The 20,615-nt window shown below is 43.2% G+C and overlaps 1 protein-coding gene across 6 annotated transcripts in view; it reads left to right on the top strand.

Annotated features, from left to right (window-relative positions):
- Positions 1-20,615, top strand: part of Lnx1 (ligand of numb-protein X 1) — a 166,805-nt gene that overhangs the window by 54,203 nt on the left and 91,987 nt on the right. For 3 of the 6 annotated variants that reach the window (XM_027938160.3, XM_071614282.1, XM_071614281.1), the window contains exons 4-5: positions 983-1,106; positions 18,802-19,281. In XM_027938160.3, the coding sequence (XP_027793961.2) occupies positions 18,890-19,281 (392 nt within the window). In that variant the 5' untranslated portion in view covers positions 983-1,106; positions 18,802-18,889. Of the gene's footprint in view, positions 1-982; positions 1,107-13,615; positions 13,628-18,801; positions 19,282-20,615 lie in introns of those variants that run through there. The other 3 variants (XM_071614279.1, XM_071614280.1, XM_071614283.1) reach the window with 2 other exon arrangements.

Below are 20,615 nucleotides of genomic sequence, written 5' to 3'. Positions count from 1 at the left end.
GCAGCAGTGACTTGCCGACGGTCACACACAGCTTGGGACCGAAATAACTCTGACTCCTCCTTCCTGGCTCTAGCAGCAGACAACATCGCCTTATTACTGCACTATCATTCAAATCTGAATCATTTCAAAAGCTCCTAATTGCAGGCTTACAGTGAACTGTAACCGCCCTGTGACTGTAACTGCCCAGCAAGCCCAAATAGGAATGACTGAAGATTTACAGATCCCCCCAAAATGGAATTGAAGTGCTTGAGGTGAGGGGGGCGGGGGGCATGGCTTAGAGAAAAAGTGTTTGGAAATGACTTTAGAACTGCTGACAATGATCAGATTTAGATTTTTAAGCAATGAATTTGAAATGTCACCTCCACTTTGTCTTGATATTGGAACAGAGAATCACTCAGGGTTTAAATAGATGGCATTCCAAAAGGCTTTGGGGGCTCAACCTCAGATATTTCTAAGGAGTCCATATTCTTTCTCTTTCTTTTTTTAAATCACTGTCTCGTTTCAGTATTTAACCCATTTTGTCCCAGCATCCCAGGTGTGGAACACCCGTAAAAACTTAAATTGAACCACAAATATACCACTTATCATAACTTCAAAATAACTATTATGTTTGCAGAGTTGAAAACTTGGGACTTAATGGGTTAAACTTCCCTTTTAACTTCTGTGTTGGCTGCTGTGGGGAGTGAAGAGGGCTTGGGGAAAAAAAAAATCAGGCGTCTAAGTTCATATCTGTACATGGGGCTGGACACGTGCTGTGCTCAGGAAAGAAAGTAAATTCCATCTGGCAAATTGCTCTAACTGATTCATTTGTCCTCTAAGAGACGCCACCTACCTGCTTGCAGGTATTCAGGTAAATGATAGGTGGGCGGGACCTACTGAATGTCTCAATGCTAAGGTCTCAGCAATGCTTTATCTGTCCTGGCTCCTGTGATGTCACACGTTTCCTGCTCTGGACCAGCCAATGCCCTCCTCCTTCCTCCAGGCACCTGTACACTGAAGTTGAGGCTGGTCAGAGCTCAGGCAGCCCAAGAAGCTTTGCCGTTCAGCCACAAGGGGTGGGAGCTGCCTGGCGACTGCTATTTTGAGAGCCCCAAACATTTGAAAAGGTGAGCTGAAACTCCATTTTTTTCTCTTTGGTGTTTAGACCACTGGCATGGAAGGGAACTAAATGGTGAATTTGAATAAAAGCTGATTGCCTTAGCCCTGGGTAAAGTTCTTTTGAGAGGAGAGGAGACAATGTCCTTGACGTTCTGGTTGCAGAGTATAGTTCTTTCAGGTCAGGTATTCAATCCTTTTTGTTTCTCCTAATCATTAATCCAGCCTCTGCTTGTCTGCGAAGCTGATCTGATTTTTTTTTTTTTTAAATCCCAGAAAGGAGTGGAGTAGAGACTTTTTTGTTGAAACTTAGCACAAAGGTGCAGACCTGTTCATCCCGTTTAATGGAGGTTGGAAGGCCCCAGGGCTGAAAAAGTTCAGTTGCTTCTTTTCGCTTGGCTTTGCCTAGCTTTCTGTGTTCATCTCAAAAACAATTGAGATCTAAACCTGTGCAACATGTTCCTCGGACACCTGCTTGTACCTGAATTCTGGTGACCAACTCAAAAGGCACCGTCCCTCCCATTTTCCTCCCTTTCTTCTCAGAAAAGATCTACTGGATTCTTTGCTCTTTGTAGAACGAGTGCTTTTTACAAAAATACTGTGCCATCTAGATCAGAATCTTTACCTTCAGACTCAGATTGGCTGTCTGTTGACCTTTGGTTAAAATAAAGATTATCCCTTCAAGGCCACAAAGATGTAACAGCTTCCGTTCTAATTTTTTATTTTGGGGAACACTTTTGCTTTTTCTCTTTTTCTTTTAATAGGAAATATATAGAGGAGATTTGTTCTGCCAGGGTCTGACTTTTTCAAAGTAATTGTATCGCTAGGATCCATTTTTGTTTTCTTCATCCTGATCACGTGGCCTGGACTCCTTCTACACTGGACAGCCCTTGACAACTCTATTCTGTTGTTAGTGAAAGCCAATAAACCATCTCCAAACCCAGCTCCCTACTGGGGTGATCTGGGAAACCTGGGGAATGAAATAACCTGTGAGGCTCTTCATTCCGGATTCCTTCACAGGCCGTTTTTCTGAGATTTAAGTTAACAAGTAGGCTTGCAAAGGGGAAAAATCTATTAGGAATTATACTACCTACTATTTATCCACCCAGAAATTTGAATGACATGTAAATTTTCCAAGAGTGTGAATTGGAACAAGTTAAGAAATCTTCATCTTAGGCAGACAGTTGCTTCTTACCACTAAGAATCTGCCCCGCTCTTGTTGCCAATTTCTCTCCTACTCCTAGGAAGCTCACATTTTTTTTTGTTTTTTATTTATTTTTATTTTTTAATATGTTTTAGTTGTAGATGGACATAATAACTTTATTTATTTATTTGTATATGGTGCTGAGAATCGAACCCAGTGCCTCCACGTGCTAAGCAAGCACTCTGCCACTGAGCCACAACTCCAGCCTCTCAGATTGCTTTTTTCACTGACCTCTGTGCCCTGAACTTGTGTGTTGGGTGGAGACTGCTGCTTGTACCTTAATAATGTTCTTACTTGATTCAGAGCTTTGTCAGCAGAGAGAAAAAGATCTGAGTCTTGTACCTTCTGGTTAAAAATGTGTGTGGAAAGTCCTGAATCTCTCCACAACCTTGTATTCCCTCTGGTTTACTATGGTTGATTAGTTCTTTTCACAATAGTTAACTTATGATTAAACACATCACCTCTTCACTCTATGTCAGCATCTCTGGCTACTGAAGATCAAAGCCATGGACCTTATGCCCCCTGATAGGAGAAAGGGAAAAAATGAGAGACTGAAATTCAGAGTCAGAACATCTACAATGTAGCTGGTTTGTTGGAAAACTCATACCTGAATTCTGTCCTAATCTCCTATATTAACTTCACCCCTTAGATCAAGGGACATAAAGCCTGATGGAAAAATCTCTTCCTCTGATATCTCCGAGCAAATTACTTCTCTGACCTTCAGTTTCTTCCTCAGTAAGACAAGAGAGAATAATCCCTTGTATATACTGTAGTCAGGGGAAGTAAAGGAGGTAACTAAAATATGAGGAGCTTAGAGCAACCAGTGCTTGGGGCTGAGCCAGTGCCAAATAAAGGCGGGTCCATCTTTCCTGAAAGAACTCTCCTGGGTATGTGGAGATGGTCCAGTCTACTGCGCTAAAAGATCTCCTGTGGTCGCAATTGTTAGGAACCTTGGTGGTTCTTGTCATTGTGATTAATTGGAAGCAATTAACTCCAATGTGAATAGTTTGGAGAAATTAAACCAGGTGGAGGTGAGTACCTACAGGAGCCATGCACCAGTGTCTCCCAGGTCTCCTAGGCAAAGCTTTGGGGAAGTTAGTTACTCCTTTCTTTCCCCACCTCACAGCTCTCACAACAGACACACAAAATATGGGCTCTCTACAGGCCTTCAGGGGGAAATGTGCCACTGTCATTTGCTGTAATCTGACTTGGCAGGGAGCCCTGTTTGCTTTCAATTGTGCTATCTTCAGCTTGGACTGGGCACTTGGTCGCCTCCAATCTTGCAGATAAACACCCTTTACCCGGCCTGCATAAGCCGATGGCAGCCAGAGGGGACAGACAGCAGGGCTGAAGCCTGTACTGTATTGTGTAACAGAGGTTCCAGGGTCCATTGGATCTAGGTGCCCCCTTAGTGGAATATCCTGTGACCTTCAGTGACCTTGAGTTGTTGCATAGGAACAGGGGTATTCTCAGGGCCCTGGGGGTTTCTCCTGGTCTCACCCTATCAGAAAGAACAACACAGGTTTCCATCTTTCAAGAGCCAGGGGGTAGTGGACCAAGGACAGTGGCTTCTAATCTTGAACGTACTTCTATCTTGCTCAGGAGACTCTGGGGAAGAACCTTGACTTCCCTGACCATCAGTTTCCTTGTCTATATCTTTCCCCAAAAAAGGATGCTAAGATGAGGTGCTTCACAGCCCTGTTGGTCCTTACAACAGATGCCAGGTGGGCTTCCCATCTAGGCAAGTGGGTCAGACTGACTGGAGCTGGGGGGCAATGCCTCTCTAGGAAATAGGAATCATATTCATCTAAATTCTAGGTAGAGCAATGTTCCTGCTCTACAATAATGACCTGGTATGTGGCATCAGATCACCTGGGCTCAAAACCCAATCCCACCACGTGCTGCCTGTGTGCTCTGGGACAGGTTAGGTGCTGGGGATCCAACCAGGGCCACCTGCGCATGATAGACAATTGCTCTACACTGAGCTACATCCCCAGCTAGAACAGGTTCACTAACCTGCTTTATCTCAGCAGCAAAATAGGGTTATTGCAAAGATGAAATGAATTGCAATATGTAAATGGTACCTGATGGAAGGTTAACTGTTACATGCATTATTTTCTTGAAAGCATGGCTTAGTAGTGGAATCAGATTTGGGTTCAAGATCCAGTTCTGCCATGTAATTACTAGCCTCCATGTGGTACTCAATATCTCTGCCTCAGTTTGATCATCTGGTAAATTAAATGTTTAGCAAATTCAAGGCTGTTGTGACAAATAATTAAAACAGTTACATGTGCAGTGCTTGGCATATAAATGCTTGGTCAATGTTAACTATTGTTATGTTATTACAGAAAGAATGTCACATTGGCTACAATAACAATCTTCTTAATCATGCTGAAGTCTGGATGTAATGATGGAAATTCTAATAAGTTGAGGGCCGAAGACTGAAAAAATGGATTTCTCCTAAAGGCTTAGAAGGAAAACCTGTTAACAGAGATTATCTTCTTTACCTGGGCTCTCTAGGGTAGAATAGCTGCCAGCTACAGAGCTGGGCTTTTGCAGACCAGTAGACAGTAGGATCTGTGATGTGAGACATGGTGATCATCAGCTGCTGCTGCCATGATTCCCAGCTTCACACCTCCCAGAGCCTCTTCAACCTGACCTTGGCCATGATCTCCTTTTTGTATTTGAGTTCCTCACTTAAGGTGGGAAAAATAAGGTCTGCTAGGACTTTGGCCACTCAAAAGGCCATCCGTAAGATGCTCCCAGGAGAGAGGACAAGTCAGGGAGGCTCTCAAATGTGGTTCCTCACTGCCTCGGTATCCCTGGACTTCCTGGTACTATGGAACTATTCTTGCTATTTATGTACTGGTATTACATAGACTCACTTTTACGTGGGTGGCACATTTATTGTCCTCTGACAGTACCTCCAAACTATCAATGGCCTTTCAAAACTATTTGTAGGGCAGACTGTGTGTCACTCTTTGTGGGTTAATGAGATTTAACCATCTACTGTCCCCAAAGAATGAGGTTTGCCATGAAAACCATGAAAGTTCCTAAGTACAGAAAACTGCACTGAGCTCAAATCAGGAACAGAAAGTGGTTACTGACTCTGGTAAACTTCCTACATCGGTTATTTCCTCCTATCTCATTCTGTGTGGCACAAGGACACCACGGTGACCTATTGGTTAGTTAAACAGAGCCAATTTCAGATCAGCATGAGGAAGACCTTTCTATGAATTAGAGTTGTCCAAAGTATAGCAGGTTGCCTTTTGGGGTACTGAGTTTCTGGTCGCCGAAAGTGACAATTTCATGGTATATGCAGTGTTTGGTATGTGTTTGCCAGGTAGAGGGATGGGCAGAAGGACAGACAGATGGATGGATGGATAGATGGATGGATGGTTGGATGGATGGATGACAAAGAATATTTGTGTTTCTTCAGCACACATACACTCACCCATAAAATGAGGGATCTATTAGGAATCTCACAAAATTATTTCAAGGATTAAATAAGAAGATACATGCCATGTACCTAGCACAGTATCTTGCATGCAATAAATTGCTCATTGGAAGTAACAATTATTATTTTAATTTATATTATATTCTAAAAAGGAATTCCTTACACTGCACATGTAAAGAGGGTAGATGAGATGATATGTGAACTTGAGATGTGCAGTTTCTATGACAGCCCCTTCATTCCTGTTCTGTCTCCCTGTGCTTTGTCCTGTACCTTTCTGAAAGAAGTTCTTCTTGTCCCTTGAGCCATGTTCCTTGACATGGTAGGTTGACTAGTATACTTCTTATGGTGGCAACAGGTTCTATCCCAAATAACAGTCACTTATTCCCCCTCCTCCTCTTTCTCTTCCTTCTCCTTCCCTTCCCCTTCTTCTCCTTCTCCTCCTCCTCCTCCTCCTTCTCCTCCTCCTCCTCCTCTTCCTCCTTCTCCTTCTTCTTTTTAGCAGTGCTGGGATGGAACCCCAGTCACACCAGGTAAGCACTCTACCACTGAGCTACATCCCAGACCCACCTTTTTGTTTGTTGACATCAAGAATATGACTTGGAACCTGTAGACTTAAATTCCACCATTATTTTCAAATGACTCTTATTTGTTTCTTGTATTGGATACATTTGTGACAGGCACACAAAAGACTTCACCCACAGCAGAGTGAAAACTCTCCAAGAATTTTCTTTAATAGCCTCTTGGCACAGAGCTTGGCCACTGCACATGTATGATGGGGAGGTCTAACTATGCCACTGCTATCTGTCGAGATGATTTGCATAACTTGCTTATGACTACTTTTGTCAGCCACGTGGCTTTTTTGGAATAGCACACTGCATGTTGAGGTTCCTGCATGCTCATGGTAATGCGTGAGTCACCTGGTGTTTTCAAACTCGTCATTAAGTATCATTGTCATGCTTGGATTACGTCTTCCATAACACGAGCACACCCGGCCATCCCTCTGTGGCCCTTCACGCCTTGAGGCCTTGCAAATCGGCCTGACAGTCATCACTGAAGACGTCTGTATTCTAACTTATTAGTTAGTGTATTCTAACTTATTAGGAAATTATGACCTTTTAGGGCTAGAGAAGAGCTGCTATCCCTAAGTTACGTAGCTAAGTGACTGCCATCTCAAAATATTTTCCCTATCCCTAAGGCATCCTGAGAAGGGCTGGAGAAGGTCATTGGGAAGGTTCACCCACTCCTGTGGGAATGTCCTAAAAACACAAGCCCCGCTTCTACTGGCTTCCTAGGTGTGCCATGACAAATTACCTTAAACTTGGTGGCTGAAAACAATGTGGATTTAGTCTTTCAGTCCTGGAGGCCAGAAGTTTGAAATCAAAATGTCAGCAGGGCCCAGCTCCCTCTTCTGAAGGCTGTGGGGGGAGAACTTTCCCCTGCCTCTTCCAGCCTTTGGTGGCTCCAGACATTCCTTGGTTTGCAACTATATAATTCTAATCTCTGCCTGTCCTCACATCCCCTTCTCCTCCATTTGTCTCCTCTTCTGTCTCTCATCTGGACATTTATTGTTGGATTTAGGGACCACTAGGTAATCAAAGATGATTTCTTCTCAAGATCTTAGAGTGGATAACATCTTCAAGGGCCCATTTTCCCCAATAAGCCATATTCCCAATTGTGGGATTAATATGTAGACATACACTTAGAGGGGCCATTATTTTATCCACTCTATCCTCCAACTTATATCCATATATATGGGACCCTCCAACTATTTATGGAGAGATTTGTTTTTATCCTCTTGGAAGATGCAAAGTACAGGCAAGAAGAGTTAGAATAGGCAGCCTTCCCCATGGCCATCATTTATTTCTATGAGGGGTTTTGAACTCTAAGACCTAATGAGCTCTTCTAATCAACTCTATTGAGAAAAATCAGCAATGACCATGTTGCATTAGTAAGTGAGTAGAATCCTGGTTAAGGAAGTGATCACTCTCCTTAATTCTGAGTCCACCAAACCACAATAATTATGGTTCACTTCCAGGAGCCTTGTTTTCAAAGGGAACCTTAACAAACTAGAATCCTTTTCTACTACTTGACTACCCAGGAAATCAGCTGGAAGGACCAGAGATGAAAGGAAAAGACAGAGGAGAAACCACCAAATGATGTCTTTAATTCCGGGGGACGGGGGCAGCTGTCACATTTGAGGGAGTCAGTGTGACAGATGTTATGCTGAAAGGCAGAAACCAGGCCAAAGGTCAGAGTAACAAGAAGGAAGCATCCAGCTTTTGGGAAACTGACGTCCATCACCAACAGTGTGTCAGCAAAAGTTGGTAGGTCATCCCTTAGATGTTTTGGAAGAGCATTTCCCCATTTGGTAAGAATCTAAGATCCTTACCTAACTCAAAATCCTATGACTGCTGAGTAAATAATTTTAAAAGCTCAACTCGTCACATGTGGACACCGGACACTAATGGGTACACTCCTCTTCCTTGAGTGCTACACTTGCTCAGGTCTCTGCACTCACTCAGATTTCTTCCCATCTGTCCAAATTCCATTTTCCTTTATAACCTTTCCTATGAACCTTCCTTAGCTGCTCCGGGCCACACTCCGGGCCTCCCTCTTGTTCCATCTCCAAAGCTTATCTATTTATGGCTCCTACCTCGGCGGATCATCCTGTTGCCATTTGTAATGTTTTACCATTTTTCCGGGTTTGTAAGCTCTATTTTCCTACTTAGATTTAAACTCAGTAAAGCTGAAATTGAACTCCCTTTGGAAGCTTCCACTGAGTTTAAGACAAATGCCAGGCATAGACTAGGTGATCAGTGAACACCTGTATAATGGAAATAGCAGGAAGACGTTGAGAATTCAAATATCTTTCTTCATCTCATTTTTCTCTCCATAAAACTTAGTTATCTGATTTTTAAAAACCCAGAAGTACTTCCTGAGGGGAAGAAGGCCAGTGTGCTTGCTTCTTTCCAGTGCTTCTCCTCTGACATCAGCTCCTCCCAGGGTCCTGTGCTGACTGCGTGGACAGAGTGCTTGGTCAGTGTAAAACACTCTGCCTTCATTTTTATTGTTGGCTCTTTCACCATGTTTATAGGCTAGGAAATAGAAGGACATCTTGTCCAGTAGAGCTTTCACAGACAAATCCAAGAATGAAGGGTGCGCCATGACACCCCAGGGGAGGGTGGTAAAATCCAACAGGAGAGGCGAAGCTCTTCTCCAACCTACTTCTGAAAGGTGTTTCCTGGCTTCTAAAACTCGTATCTGATTGGTTAGTCACTTGGGAGTCTTTTCGCTTAACCACTTCCCTTGTTTTTCTCACTTTATGAATATCTGTATTCTCGGTTATTGACTCCAGATGTGTTACATTGTCTCCTTTTAGTTCAACTCTCCTATAATTTCCTGACCTAATTCTGATCACCGTAAAGATATCCCCCCTCCTTTTTTCTGCTGTCCTTTCTAGCATTTGAAGTACTATGCAGGTGAATGTCATTAACACATCTCATTAATGAGTCACTTATTCTCTCTTTGAGGCCATGGATGTAGATGTTAAGCAGACACAAAGCTAACCACAACCTTTGTAGCAGGCTGTAAGCACCTGCTCCCCATCTTCCTCTGCAGTGCACATGTCCTCTCAACATGCACACACAGCCCCTCCCCACCACTGCAACCTTGGCTCTTGGTTCAAAGGCAGTTCATATCCCGTGCATGACCTTTTTATTTCTTTTCTTTTTTCCTGTGGGTACTGGAGATTAAGCCCAGGGGTGCTCTACTATTGAGCCACATCTCGAGCCCTTTTTATTTTGAGACAAGGTGTTTAATCAGCTTTGCATTGTTTTGACCAAAATATGACTTAAAGGCAAAAAGTTTATCATGGCTCATAGTTTTAGAGGTTCAGTCCATGGTAGGCCGACTCCATGACTCTAGGCCCAAGGATGAGGCAGAACATCAGGGTGGAAACACGTGGCAGAGGAGCACTGCTCCATTCATGGCAGCAGGAAGCTGAAAGAGGGAAAGGCAGAAGGGGCCCCCAGGAAGATGGCCCCTGCCAGGGCCAGCTCCTGCGACCCACCCACTTCAGTCATGCCACACCTGCCTACGGTTACCACCCAGTGAACCCATTCAAACTAGGATGGACTGATTAGGTTACAGCTGTCAAGGGAGCTTTGGGGGACACCTCATACCCAAACGTAACACAGGTTCTCACTAAGTTGCCCAGGGTGACCCCAAACTCCTGCCTCAGCCCCCCGAGGAGTTGGGATTTCAGGTATGTGCCACCGCTCCTGGCTGTGTGCCCCTTTTTATGCAGATCACTAAAGCATCTAATTCTTCCTGATTATGTATGAGTCTACAAACTAGGAAAACAGCTCACAAATGGTATTTATTTAAAAAAAAAAAAAAAAGTTGTTCCTAAGGATGAGCCCAACTACCATGTATAACCACAAAGATCTATTTTTAAAAAAGTCAATGGCACGGTATTGATACCTTCAAGTCTTACTAAATTTATCTAAAATTTAGAAAATAATTCTAAATTTACCTTGTTTGGTAGAAAAAGATAGTTAACCCTAACTTTGGTAATTACTTTCCCTCAAATCATATAATTTAGGAGTTACGTTTAGGGCCAGGGCAGTGGTGACAGACCTTGCCTGAATTACTGAACTATTAGTGAATTATTTTACAGAGACCAGAACACTGTGGAAAGAAGTTACTGGTACTGACCAGTGTGTTTCTGCACAGGTATATTTGTGCTCAGGACAATGTTTCTGCAATTCTGATCTTTGCACTGAGGTACAGACCCAGTGACCAGTATGAAACCAACTATTCAATCTTTCTGACCCAAGGAGTTTCATCCGAATTTTAAAGTATCATCAACAACAAATTGTAACCTCAGATTTTTATTTATTTCTTTTTTGAAATGAGATCTTGCTAAGTTGCCCAGGATGGTCTCAAACTCCTGTCTCAGCCTCCTGAATGGCTGGAACTAGGGGTTATAGCACCATGCCCAGCTTTAAGCTCAGAATTTTTTTTTTTTTTTTTTTTTTGGTACTGGGGATTGAACTCAGGGACACTCAACCACTGAGCCACATCCCCATCCCTGTGTTGTATTTTATTTAGGGACAGGGTCTCACTGAGTTGCTTAGTGCCTCTTTTTTGCTGAGACTGGCTTTGAACTCGCAATCCTCTTTTCTCAGCCTCCCAAGCTGCTAGGATTACCAGTGTGTGCCACGGCCTTGCTAAACTCAGATTCTTGAAGGTAACAGTTACCTGTGAAAGCATCTGGGATAGTGTTAGTCTGTGTGTGTTTGAAACACACTGTAAAACCTTAGGTTGTTTGAAGGGATTAAAAGATTTTGAACAACTTGAAGTCAAAAAATGACAAAGCAAACATGACTGTTGCGCAGTCACACTGTGTGTCCAGGGTTGTGCTCTGTGCAGCATCCTGGCAGAGAGAACAGTTGATTTCATGACCGGGCTCTCAGATATGCATGAAACACAGCTCCAGTTATTCCTTGATCTTTTTAGGCACCTGGCTTTGGATTGCACCTTCTTTCAAAGGGTCCTAAAGCGGGTCATTCCCTCTGCCTCATGAACCCTTCAGCAAACTGCTTACCTGGCATCTCTGTCAAGTGTAACCATAAGGTGGAACCACAATCAGGTTAGACGATGATTAAAGTTTAGTGGCACATCTGTGAAGCAGTGGCAATTCTGTGGTTTTTGACATTGCACCTGGCTGGCATCCAGGTCAGGTGAAAGGAAAATGTGGAGACCCATAAAGGTGACTGATATCCCAGCTGGATCCAAGCTACAGTTTTGACACATTATGCTCTCTACCTGGGATTCTAAAACTAATAGCGACAATGTCATGGTTAAGGTGAGGCAAACCAGGTGACCCCTTGGGATGCAAAATTGAAGTTACTAAAAAAATTCAATCATGATTTTAATGAAGTCTTTTTAAAAATCAAAATTAATGAAAAAAATCAATGATGAACAACAGATCAAAACTTTAAGGAGAAGATCAAGCTGGGTGTGGTGTTGTACACCTGTAGTCCTAGACTCAGGAAGCTGAGGGAGGAAGATGGCAGGTTCAAAACCAGCCTCAGCAACTTAGCAAGGCCCTAAGCAATGTAATGAGACTCTGTAAATAAAAAAAAATAAAAGGGCTGGGGATGTGGCTCAGTTGTTAAGTGTTCCTGGGTTCAATCATAGTACCAAAAATAAGAAATAAAATTTTAAAAAGTAAGGAGAAGATTCATAAGGTAAGGTTATTTAAAATGGAAATATTTAAGATGATTGCTTGGTCAAGAGAAATTGTCCAACATGGCATGTCCTCAAAAGTGAGATAAGCAAAGAGGAGGTAGGTTTTGAAAATATTGATGAGTTTACTTCTTTTTCAAATCAGGAAAGTAAAACTATCTTAAAAATTCTGTTTTTAGTATAAGTAAATGTCTAAGCTTTAAGTTACATGTTTTAATATATCTACTTTTCCTATTTCCCTCATTTTTTCAACTACTTTAATGATCTGGGAAAAAATAACTTTTAGAAGGACACACAAACATGTATATTGAGACATGTTTTTTTCCTTTCACCTCAAACTGCAGTTTGGCGTAGCACAGCACTAATGGGAAAAATGTGTCTGTTATTTGGAATATATTCAGTGCATCTTTCTGAACATGCTTTTCATAGCAAAGAGGAATTGCCATAAGCAAGGCTTTCCAGCAGAAAAGGGGAAGGGAACATTGTTATGGACCAGGGTGACTAGCCTGCCTCCTCAGACACTTTCTTTTTCCAATATTTGTGTATCGATTTCTCTTTTTCTTATTTTGGAAGAGGTGTTCAGAGCTGCAGGCTTCCAGTTCTTCCTATTACTCTCCATTAATTGCCCTTGACCTATCACTTTTTTAACTTTTTCTTTTTGTTATTGAATTACTGTGAATATTAATCTGTATTTGTGCTCTGGGTGGGACAACTAATCTGTAGTTGACTGTTTGTTGACTTGGTCTCCAGTTCTGTTTTCCTGTGCTGTTTATCATGTCAGTACATTTTGGAATGAGATTTATCAGAATTAAGGAATGCTTACAAACACATAGGAGTGCTCCAAATTCCCCAAATTCCATTTGTTCTAGGGAATGAGGATGCACTGTGGATTCCAATACTAAACTGTTTAGCCATTGAATACTTTTTTGTGTTTATATAAATCCACCTAAACCACAAATATCTTTGCATTTTCTAAACTGTGTTCATAGCTCTTGTTTCTGCTTTTAAAAATCTAAACATTTCTCTGTTTTATTACCCTTAAGATGTGTGTGTATGGATGGATGGATGTACGCACGTACACACATGGGTAGATAAGTAGAGAAGTTGTTGACCTCAATATCTGCTGGATGATTGGTCCAGGACCCTGAGAATACCCAAATCTGCTCAAATTTCTTAGATAAATGTCACAATATTTGCATATAATCTTCTTACATCTTTCTGTACATGCTGAATCATCTCTAGATTATTTATAATATCTAATACAATCTAAAGCTATGTAAAAAGTCATTATACTCTATTTTTAGGGAATAAAGATAAGGCAAAAAGTCTGTACGTGTTTAGAATTGACATAAAAACTCTGTAGTATTTTCCATCCATTGTTGATTGAATCCATGAATCTGTATCCCTCCCATACAGAGGGTTGACTAACACACACACACACACACATGCGGGGCATGTACACACATATTTTCTTTTTGTGTCCCTTGTAGCCAGGAATCATTTCCTCCAGGCCTCAGGGCAGAATCCTGCTCGGCCCACTCAGGAGCAGCCAGGTGTGCCACTGGTACCAGCAGGCAGGTGGAGCCTCGGCTGGCTGTCATCAGACACAGGAATCCGAGGTGTGTCCTGAGGTTGTGGAGCTCACCTTACCCATGCCTTGTGGGAGGGACACTGATAAGTCAGGGAGCTAGTGCAGGGTGCCTGTAGAATCTAGAAACCTGAAAAAATGTTGGATGAACGTAGGGCTGATCAGCCTGGGAGAGGGCAGGCGATGGGTGTTGGAATACTTCAGGACTTAGAATAACACTGGTACTCATTCATGGAGGGCGGTGGGGGAGTTATATGGAGGCAAAACTTTGCCCAATATGTGAACTTTTCCCCCCACTAGGACTGTCCAAAGACAGAATAGTCTTTTTTATGAAGTAAGAAAGACCTGCTTCAGGATAATCCCTGAAAATTTCCTTTCAACTCAGAGTCTATGGCTACAATATTTCATTTTTAATACATTAAAGCACCAAAGCAGGACTTGCTGCCATCAGTGTGGGGGGATGGATTCTTTTGAACAATATGGAATCCTCTTTACTGGTCGGAAATGAGCACTCAGGCAACAATATCAGAGAAGCTTTAGGGTCAAATCCGGTTTTTCAATAGGAGGAAAATACGAAATCATCAGTGACAACTGTATCAGATAACCATTTTCTATAGTCAAGATGTACTGAAAGGAGAATTCGCAGGACCGTAGCACCCCAGGGACCCCATTGTTCTAAAGGACCTTATACAGAAATCTTCTCCTATCAGGCAGGCTATATTTCAAAGGCTGTTCTTAAATCTGTTTAGTGCAAGTGATAGTTTCCACACAATCTCCAGGGACCCTCTAGGTTGCAGACAGCACCAACTCACTTTTGCTCTGGTATGCACCTTTGTTGTCAGTCAGGGCTACGGTTTGAGTGTCCCTCAATGTACATTGACATTTAAGTGCTGTTGTGAGAGTAGTAAGAGACGAGAAGGTCATGAACACCGGCCTTCAGGAATGGCCAAGGCTGGTCTCTCTGGAGGGGCTTGGTGATAACCGGATGAAGTTCAGTCCCCATTCGCATTCTTTCTTGCCTGTCTGCATGTTCTGGTGCATGAGGCCCTGGCCAGGCACAGGTGCCTTGCTCTGGCACTTCCCAGTCTGTGGTATTCTGTTGTAGCAGCAGAAAATGACTGAGACAGCCAGGAAGTTCAGAGTTTGAAAACCAGGCTTCTGTCCAGGTATCAGACCCCGAAATGATGGGAGGAAGCACCTGTATTCTTTATGCTTCTTCCTGGCACTTCTCAGCACTACATTGATGGCTTTGATGACACATTTCTATAAAAATCACCTTCAGCTTCTGTCCTACTCCAAATTAGAAGGGTGGGGAGAGAGTTGTGAAGGCACAGTAACCCTGAAAGTACAACCCCGTACACACACACACACACACACACACACACACACACACACTTGAGGTTGGCATAGGCTCTTCTGCCTCACTCTAAACTGCAGAAAGCCCCGTGACAGTCTCTCTGCTTCCTTTAGCCAGGGCCAGAAGTGCTGCAGCCTGACACATCGAGTAAATTGAGATGGTCTCAAAGCCAACAGGCCCTCTCTCTTACTATTTGGGGTGGAAAATAGTTTACTTGTTACATCAGTGATTTTTGATCATTTCCTCTCCACTCATCAGCAAGGCTCCTCTGTGTCTAAAAACATGCGACATCATCTGTGTTTATAAGATAGAAACTGGAAAGATGAACTGCCAGGTAAATGATATTGACCTCTGTTTAAACGTCTACCTAGTTCTTTGCTTTAGAGCACAAACTGCTGCTTCAGTCGATCTCCTCATCATCTGTTTTGATTCACAAAAGGCTTTATTTAGTCTAGAGTAAATTCAGAAAATCTATGCATCAGTGTTTATATTAAAAATACATTAAGAAATTGGTTTACCATATGGGTAACTGCCAGGGCCTTCAACTGCTTTCAGAAACAGAAAGAAAGAGAGGAAGGAGAGAGGAAGAAGGGGAAAGAAGGAGGAAGAAAGAGGAGGAAGAGACAGGAGGGGAAGGGAGAGAAGGGGAAGGGAGGAGAGGCAAGGCCTGCAGTTGGGGCTGAGGCCATGTTTCTCCCCCTTCCCTTCATTCTATCTTAGACATTCCAGGGCTCAGTAGAGTCAAGGAATCTTCTTCTCCCAACATCTTCCCTATATCTACTTGCAGTGGGGCCTAAAGAGACATAAAACCTTCTGACTTCCGAGACCTTTTGCATTGAATTAGTTACACTATTGGGGTTCTGAGTGGTCAAGAAAGGTGCTGGGAGATGAAGTGGTGGAATGGTTAGAAGCAGAAAGTGGAGGGAGAAGACAGTCCTGCCTGTTTGGTTTCCTTTTGGGTGTGACTGGCAAATTGCTTATGTACCACACTTTGGTTTCCTTGTCAGTTAAATTAAAAACAGAAACTTCTGGGGGTTTGTGAGGATTAAATAATATAATAAGGCCCCTTAACACAGTCCCCAGCTCATGGAAAATGCTCAAAAAACTGTTAGGAAGCAAAGAAAAAAGAAAGGGGTGGATTCCAGACATCCTGTTTCTGAAAGGTACTTTACACTAGTCTGGTGGGTTACAATTTTTATTTCTTAAACCTCAAAGAAAAAAATTTTAAATTTTTAGTTGTAAATGGATACAATACCTTTATTTTGTTTATTTAGTTTTATGTGGTGCTGGGGATGGAACCCAGGGCCTCACACATACTAAGCAAGTGCTCTAGCACTGAGCTACAACCCCAGTCCTCAAAGAGAATATTATGAGGAGTATTAATATGTCAATGAAATACAAGCTGAGCCGAGCCTGGCTGGGGAGAAGTGCTCTATTAGTTAGCTCTGCATCACTGGAATGAAATACCAGAGGCAATTACTTACAAAGGGAAACGCATTGTTTTGGCTCATGGTTCTGGAGATTCCAATTCAAGATCACATGGCCCCATTGCTTTGGGCCTCTGGTGATGGTGGCATATCATGATGGGAGCATGCGAACTGCTCAGATCATGAACCAAGAAACAGAGAGGCCAGGGTCCCACCTTGTCCTTCAGGAGCATACACCCAGTGACTTCCCAGAAGGCTCCACCCCCTCCCAAGAGCAGCACCCGGAGAACAGGCCCTTCACACGTGTACCTTTGGAGGATGCTCATCCAAGCCAAGGGTTCTCCTTGTCTCCTTCTACCTCCACTCTCCTGAGGAAGCTGAGGCATCTGACACCTTTTAGAATAGTTTAAATACTAAAAGTCTGCTTCAAGCCACCATTTCATTGATAAAAGAATGATTCAGAAATGTGAAGTTATGTCTCCAGTGATAGCACCGGAGTTACAGGCCCATTTGCTCTTACAGACTTTCCCAACAGCCAGAGGAGAAGGGACAGACAGGACGGGAGTACGTGGGAGTATGTGACCAAGGTCTTCCAGAAAACCCTCACAAGCTCCAGAGCTTCCGTTCACCATCTGTGAATGATAGCCTTTGGGTGGCCTGTTTCCATTTTCTTGTTTATTTTTAACTATTCCTAGTGTCACTGAAAGCATTTCCGGTGAGGTTCCAGTACCTTCTAGCAGCCTTGAGGACAAATAGCAGCTGTGGAGGCTCCCAAGAAATTTGACTGAAAACTTCATCCCTTCTCGAAGCCCCTGTCTTTGTGGCCGGTGGTCCCGGCTGACACTGTATAAAATGCTGTGCCTTTTAAGTGCTTTCACACTGGGGGCATTTTACTTCAACCTCTTGTCCAGAGGGTTCTTCCAGGCATCCTAGTGCAGTTCAAAAATGTAAACAACAAAGCTGACTCAATGAAAGTTTGGAGTCGATGTAGTTTCTCTCTGAGATAAGGCGGTGTTTGTACAAACAACCTCAGACTTTATTTGGAAGAGAGAAAAAATATAGCACAGTTTATGTTGTCACGCCATTTCCACATGCAGCTAGTCTCCATTTAGGTCACTCATGTGTCTTCATGTTCTTGTAGGAAGTTTAAGGTCTTCTTATTTAGTTTTGGAAAAGAAGAAGGCTGACTTGGGGGTGAGAGGGAGGTTGGGTTCTTACTTGTCATGAGAGTGGCCCCGGAGGCCTGGTATTCCCTGGGCTTCTGTTACTTTTGTGTATGTCCATTTCTCCTCTGGACTGGGGACTCCCTGAGAGCACACCCATCCTTCATGCCCCTCTCTGAGGTCTCACTCCCAACTCACTACCAAGCTCACAGATGGTGCTTGAAAAAATATTCATCAACTGACTATCCATGAGACTTCCTATTCACAAATCAAACATGCTGAAAATCTCTGTTATTTGGGGGGCCCAGTCTAATTTAGAGGAAAATGCACATTCTTTTGGTACTCTGTTGATTTGAAAATATATATAATTGAATAGAGGAGCACTATTAGAACAAAGCTAAAAAGACCCCTTATGGGAACTGTAGCTTTCAGTTTCTGGTCCAACAGAGGTCAAGTGAAGACACAAAAAATGAATTCTGTAATGAATACATGTAAGAAGAGTAGCTAATATTTATTGAGCATTTAATAAATGCCAGGCACCAATCTAAGAGCTTTGTGAGACAGATCTTGTTTAGTCCTCATATCAGTCCTAGAAAGTAGGACTTTATTATTCCCACTTTACAGAGGTTGAATCAGAGGCTGAAGTCACTGGCCCATAGTAGTGGTGGGATTTGAATCCAGGCCATATGTCCAGAACCCACTTCACCAGTGGCAACTGGGCAGATGAGAGGGGGAGGGAAATGCATGCAGAAGGAAACTGCTCTTCCCTTAGTAAAAATGCAAAAGACCCTGCACCTTTTCTTTCTTCTCTGATGATTTATTGAAGGTTCTGATTTTCCACAGTTTCTGAGTTTTGGAGAAAGATAGGGAAAAGTTAAAGAGAAAATCTTCAGTGTTAACTGTTTTATTTCTTATCCTGTTGGGACAGAGAATTTTATGTCACTTTGTATTTAATTTCATTAACATTACATTTCTTCAAGTTTATCTCTTTTAAGCTACACAGACATTTCACAGATATTACCAGGTGATCGTTAGTATGGCCACACAAGGATGCTACTGATACATGTCAGTCCCGTTGGAGTGGAGGGTGAGACTGAGGCCCATCAAGGCAAGGCCACTTGCCTGTCAGTCACAGAATGGACACTACTCCATGATTGGATTAGGCCTGAGTTCCTGTCCACTGGTAGCAGGGTCTCACACTGAGCATCAGTGTTTTGTGTGTTGTGAAGCAAATATGAACCATTTTGTTCTCTTCCAGGTTTGCAGATGGCACCTAGGAGATCTTGACTTGTCCTGAGGAAGTATTGTTTTACTGGATTTACGGTCCAGCTGTTCCCCAATTGACCATGATCCAGCCAGACTCCGTGGATGACCCGGATTCCAGCCCTTACCCGCTATGTGTGGTGTGTGGCCAAGCCCACTCCCCCGAGGAAAACCACTTCTATACCTACTCTGAAGACGTGGACGACGACCTTATCTGCCACATCTGCCTGCAAGCTTTGCTGGACCCTTTGGACACTCCCTGTGGACATACCTACTGCACCGTGTGCCTCACCAACTTCCTAGTGGAGAAGGACTTCTGTCCCGTGGATCGCAAGCCTGTGGTCCTGCAGCACTGCAAGAAGTCCAGCATCCTGGTCAACAAGCTGCTTAACAAACTGCTGGTCACCTGCCCTTTCACAGAGCACTGCTCAGAGGTGCTGCAGCGCTGTGATCTCCAGCACCACTTCCAAACCAGGTCAGTCCTGCCCTTTGCTAGCTTGCAAACTCATCTGAAGGGATGCAGTGGGGACTCCTCTGTCTCCTGAGGGACGGGGCTTCCAGGGCGCTGGGTGCTCCATGGGATGCTGCTCCTCACTTTGTTTGCAACCAGTGAAAGATGCATTCAAAATAAGAAACATTCTAGGTGTTTATGGCTGAGAATCAGTGTGAAGAAATGGTACATGGAGAGTTGTGTTGTGTGTATGTATGTTTATAGTTTTTCTTTGAAATTGTGTTAAAGTATATAGAGCATAAAATTTACTATTTTTAACCATTACTGAGTGTACGGTTAAGTGGCATTAAGTGCTTTGTGCAGCTATCACCACCGTCCATCTTGGAAACTTTCACATCTTCCCAAATTGCCACTCTGCACCACTGAATGAGAACTCCCTGTTCTGCCCTTCCCGGACCCTGCAGCTGCCCCTGTACTTTCTCTGAATTTGACTGCCCTTAAGTACCTCACAGAAATGGAAACACATATTACTGTCCTTCAGGACAAGCTTGCTTCATGTCTATGTTTTGAAATGTGAAAGATACTGGAAGGAGCTGCTGAGAAAAAGATTTCGGGTGGGCATGACTTCTTCTTTTTTAGCCTTAGGGGGAAAAATATCTCCCAGTTTCACCCAGGACTATTAGAATTTCCTCTACACTAGAATTGACAATGCCTAACTGTTCTTTGAGAAGATAAAATTTGGCCCTCCAGGTGACAGGTTCTGCTAACTTTAGGGCCAGGGAGCCCACACTGGTGGCAGACTTACAGCTGCTCCTGCTGGTGGTGGCTGGCGTCACCTACTCCACCTGTCTGCCACTTCATTGTCATGTTCTGGGCAGTCCTTGTGGGAATGGCCTCACGGGCAGGTGGCCCTGATTTTTGTTCCACATGAGGGACTCTCCTAGGACATTGAGGGTGCTTAATCAAGGGTGAAAATAATACCACAATCATTTTGTAAGAGGAAATTTGGTGCCTGGTGTTTATCTTGGATTGGATTCTGCCGAGACCAGAGCAAGGGCAGGTGCAGGCATTCTTGTAAAGGTCATTTGCCATAGGTCACAGATGTGTCTTTGTCTTTTGGGTCATACATAAATTCTCTAACATGAAGATTTGTATCAAAAGCAAGGACCTGAGCATGATGCTTAGCTCATGTTTCCCATGCTAATTATGCCAGTGAACTCATTTTTTGAGCCAAATGCTTCTTACTTGGGTTTGCAGGAGACAGCTGGCTATCTGCAAACGCTGGGGTGTAGACTAGGATACCCCACCTCCCTGATTCCCCAGAAGAAGAGTGGCCAAAGGAGAAGGAGGAAGGGGGT

Source organism: Marmota flaviventris, chromosome 7 (assembly GCF_047511675.1).
Source record: "Marmota flaviventris isolate mMarFla1 chromosome 7, mMarFla1.hap1, whole genome shotgun sequence".
NCBI lineage: Eukaryota > Metazoa > Chordata > Mammalia > Rodentia > Sciuridae > Marmota > Marmota flaviventris.
The sequence above is the reverse complement of the archived record's forward strand: the minus strand, read 5'-3'. Positions and strand labels throughout refer to the sequence as shown.